The following is a 4,085-nucleotide window of genomic DNA, read 5'->3' as shown; positions in this document are numbered from 1 at the left end:
TCTTTCCCTGTTTGAGCGACAGAAGAAGGTCGAAGAGCCTACAAACCTGTTTGATTTTATGCTATTTCTGCCCTCTTTGTCCCAGCAGCATGCAGCACCGCAGGCTCCTACACGGCAACCAGGGGCTGGCACAACGAGGAGACGATCGACGTGGGAAAAGCCCAGGCCAGTGATAAAGGAGATCTTCACAGCTGTGCCCGTGAGAGGCCGGGCACGCCGGGCAACGGGCAGTTTTGCCTCACTGAAGCTAATTCCTTAGTACTGCAGCAACCTCATTGAGTAATCCTTCCCATAAACCGATGGTGCTCCGTGCTAGAAAGCAGGTGGGTTTCTTGCCAAGAGCGTCCTCCACACGAGGCTGTTTGCGACCCCCCATCCGCTGGCTCCCACGTGCGGTTCTTCAGTCTATCCCCATGTTTCTGGTTTGTTTGAAAAGTCCTTTTTCCCTCCAGGGGTGAGCAGAAGAGAAGTCAGACAGAAAATTATGAGTGCTTTAACATTGTCTTCTGTGCAGAAATCACATTTGCTCCTTTCATAAATCAGGCCATCTTATTAATACTGTTCTATTAATTCTGAACCGTATCTCTTGTCTTATACTGTGTTTTAATTGCAACCTGTCTGGGAACAGCAGGCATTTAAAATGAAATAAATCCAGCTAATTATTGCTCTCAGCTTTGCCCAGACGATGCCCGAGAGCTCACTGTTTCCCAGATCTGCAGTTTTATTGCTTTCTCCACTCTGTGACTGACCTGAATAAGGACCAGATCATGCTGCTCTTGGACTTGCTGGACCAAAATACGAGGGAGAGGATTTGCTTTAATGAGTTCTACACGGTGACATGCATCCTTCTGTCCCACGAGGTGTGTACCCTGTGGGTTCTGGAGTCGGTGCAGGGACATCTGCACCATCCAGTGCCCACGTAAAGGGAACTGGCTCACTGGAGCTGATCTTTACTCGGGGCGTCCAAGGGAGGGAGGGCGTCCCTGGGTCTGTGCTGCTGCGCAGATAAGGAAAGCAGGGAGATGAGCAGTCCCTGTTAACATCAACCTTGCCCCTCCGGGGTAAGTCCAGCCCTGAGGCGGTTGCCAGGTAGGAGCCATCTAAGCTCTGCTCCCAGCTCAGGCTGTCCATCTTGGCAAGGAGTTCTCTGAGAAACAAGCCCTTGGCTGTGGCTACCTGTAGGGAGGAGAGCAAAACATCTGTTTTCACCCATCGGTTCCTGCTAGCTTGTAGGTGCAGCATGTGCTGATGCCCTTCTCCAGCCCTCCCCGGCATTGCCCACAGCACGGGCTGGGGACAGACTGGTGCCTTTGCAGGGAACGGCAGCGAAGACAGCAGGCTGCGGCGAGGCAGGGGCATGTAAAGCCAGGCTTACCCCAGAGCCCAGCCCTGCTGCTGGACATGTCCTGCAGCTCCGCTCTGGATCAGGCACCCGGCTGAGCGCTCGGGGCTGCTGCCCACGCCACTCGGGGCGGAAGGAGAGGAGCCAGCCGAGGGACAGTCCTGCAAGTCGTTCGGCACATGGGAAAGGACCCCACAGAGCAGCCTTGCAGCTTGGCTGGCTGTCGGTAGCTGTCCCCGGCCAGCCCCAACCCAGCCGGCAACAGCCTCGTGCTGCCACGTGGCTCCGCGGCGGGAAGCACCAGGATTTTGGTATTTCCTGCGGGAGCGACTAGCAGGAGGTCACGTTTATTCTCTGGACGTGAGCACCGGTTGGTATTCCATGTATTCTTTCCAAGCAGGAAATCAGTGCTTATTGTCTGTTTCTAAACCTTTCTGCCGTGAAACAGAACCATCTTGAAAAGCAGTTCACCCACCGGCACGTGGGACCTGCCTTTCGACTGCTGGACGTAGATGGGGACGATATGATTTTGAAATGAGTTGGAAGCCACAAGGTTTCTCTTCAACATCCAGAAAGAAGAACTTAAGAATATATTCAAGGACTTTGATATAGCTGGAGATGAGGTAAAATTAGAGCAATCACAATCAAGAGAGGCCATCAAAATGCCCCTAAATTAAAAATTAAACCTTGGGATTAATTTTGCACTGCAGCCCACAGCCACTTCTCACTCAAGCAAGTTTTGCTGTTGGCTTCAGGAGCAAGTCTTTGATGACTTACTGCACAGTCTGAATTGAAAATGTTTTAGCAGTAAGATAGCAACAGGAAGAAATAATTTTTTGGGCGTAAACTGGGCATATTCCTCTGAGGAGACTCTAATGGGAGGAGGTGGGCAGGACTGGCAGAAGTACCTTTATTTAAGCCATTTTCTTTAGAGTTCGCTTGTGGCTTTTCATTATTCTCCAGGCTCTCTGCAGTCCATTCTCAGAGCTGTTGGCCAGGGCGTACCTCAGCAGGGTACACGCCGACTTGCTCCTGACTCCTTCTAGAAACATTACAAGTGCCGTCCGTTGGCTTCTGCCCGTGCCAAAAGCTGTCATGGAGATGCTGGTGCCAGACACAAGCCCCAAGGGAAGCTCTCTTTCTTTTATAGATCCTTCATTTTGACTTTAAACCAGCTCCAGATTCCAAGGAGAGGCCGTAGGGATCTCGCCCACCCCTGCAACCAGAAAGGGAAAAAAACCAGTACATCACTCGGCTCCAGCTCTGCATTTACACAGTCCGTGTGTGCACCCATCCCTTCCCAATTCGCTTTTGCCAGCAGCTCACCCGTGTCCCAGTCTGTCACCCGTGCTTTCAGATCCCTCCCTGCTCTGACATCCCTTGATCAATGCAGCTACACTGGCAGGGAATCCGTCCTGGATTCTCCAACAGACTGGAGACATCTCTTATCTCCGTCACCGCTTCACACCGTCCTCGTGACTTCAACGTCTCCGCATGCTCCAGCGGCATGGTTGAGCAAGACAGCCGCCAGTAACCGAGGGAGATCATTCTCTTTTTCTTCCTTTCTGCTGCTAGGTCCCTGGGGTTATTGTTTTTATTGATAATTCTCCTCCTCTGCGTTCCACCACCAGTGCCTTCAGTTGTTTGTTCCAGGCAGCTGGTCCATCTCTCCCGTAAGCCCTGCGGGGCTGGCAGCCCGTTTCCTGTGTTTAGCGGCGCAGCGAGGTACCAAAGCCTCCGTCCTGCTCGGGGCCTGCAGATAGATAGTTCTCCAGGGCTCTCGGCGTAGTTTCCCCGGAATAAGCTGTTGCATTGACCCCGTCCTTCCCTCTCGAGGCTGCCTGATGAAAAGGGCACTTTAAGCAGGAGCAGCACGGCTGTGATACAGCCCTGAAGGCACCCCGCTCCCCCCACCCACACCGTAACCCCGGCTGTTAGGAATCACTCCGACATCTGCAAGCCATTACACATGGTAGAGAAAGAGCCGTGTGCCAGGGAGGTGCCCTATTAGCCTGTAACATGTTCGGGACCAGCCCGAGGCCATCAGTTGAAACCAATTTCTCCCGAGTCAGTCAGGAAACGAGAGCGAGTTGGAGAAGGGGACCAGAGCCTGGACTCCGGGTCTTTCTCTGAAATAACTGTTTATATCGGGCGAGGTTGCCTTGCTAAGCTAGGGATTTGTCTCCTCTCAGAACTAGCAACTGAACTACAAGGAATTCAAGATGTTTGTTCTGTATTGACAAACAACAGCAAAAAGAGGACGGGGATCACGAACAGCCTCCCAGCAAGCTCCTAACAGCCTGAACAAGAACCCTTTCCCCAGCTGGGAATAACGCAGCCTCGCTTCTGCGTCCCCCCGGGCTCAGCTTACAACCGCCAGATAGATGTACCGAACTTGTAGAAAGTGAATAATGGAAGCGCTGCGGTTAAGCAATTGCCTGTTCCGTTTTCACCACTGCACGTTGCCACTGCTCTGCCAAGGCGAGCACCAGAGGCCGGCGCCTGAGGAGGAGGAAGGACTGATGCAACTTGGACTTCAGCCTCGCGCCTCACAACTCTCCCCAGGACTAAGCCCGGCATCGGCGTTTCCTTCCCCCACGTTGTGCGATAGGTGTGCCTTGGTATTTCAGAGACAACCCCTTCCAGTCCCCTACGTCACACACCGGTTTGACGGGAGTCTTCCTCCCCAGCGCGGCGGTTTTGCCGCGTTGAGGCGCACAGAGCAAGGCTGGTTTGAAACGGG

At 53.1% G+C, this 4,085-nt stretch overlaps 1 protein-coding gene across 1 annotated transcript in view; it reads left to right on the top strand.

Annotated features, from left to right (window-relative positions):
• Window positions 1-3,582, top strand: part of EFCAB9 (EF-hand calcium binding domain 9) — a 4,137-nt gene extending 555 nt beyond the window's left edge. The window contains exons 3-7 of the mRNA XM_010282026.1: window positions 89-199; window positions 712-860; window positions 1,791-1,823; window positions 1,882-1,965; window positions 3,541-3,582. Coding sequence (XP_010280328.1) covers window positions 89-199; window positions 712-860; window positions 1,791-1,823; window positions 1,882-1,965; window positions 3,541-3,582 — 419 coding nt within the window. The remainder of the gene's footprint in view (window positions 1-88; window positions 200-711; window positions 861-1,790; window positions 1,824-1,881; window positions 1,966-3,540) is intronic.
• Window positions 3,583-4,085: the final 503 nt, after the last annotated feature.

This window comes from Phaethon lepturus, unplaced genomic scaffold (genome assembly GCF_000687285.1).
Source record: "Phaethon lepturus isolate BGI_N335 unplaced genomic scaffold, ASM68728v1 scaffold31422, whole genome shotgun sequence".
NCBI lineage: Eukaryota > Metazoa > Chordata > Aves > Phaethontiformes > Phaethontidae > Phaethon > Phaethon lepturus.
The sequence above is the reverse complement of the archived record's forward strand: the minus strand, read 5'-3'. Positions and strand labels throughout refer to the sequence as shown.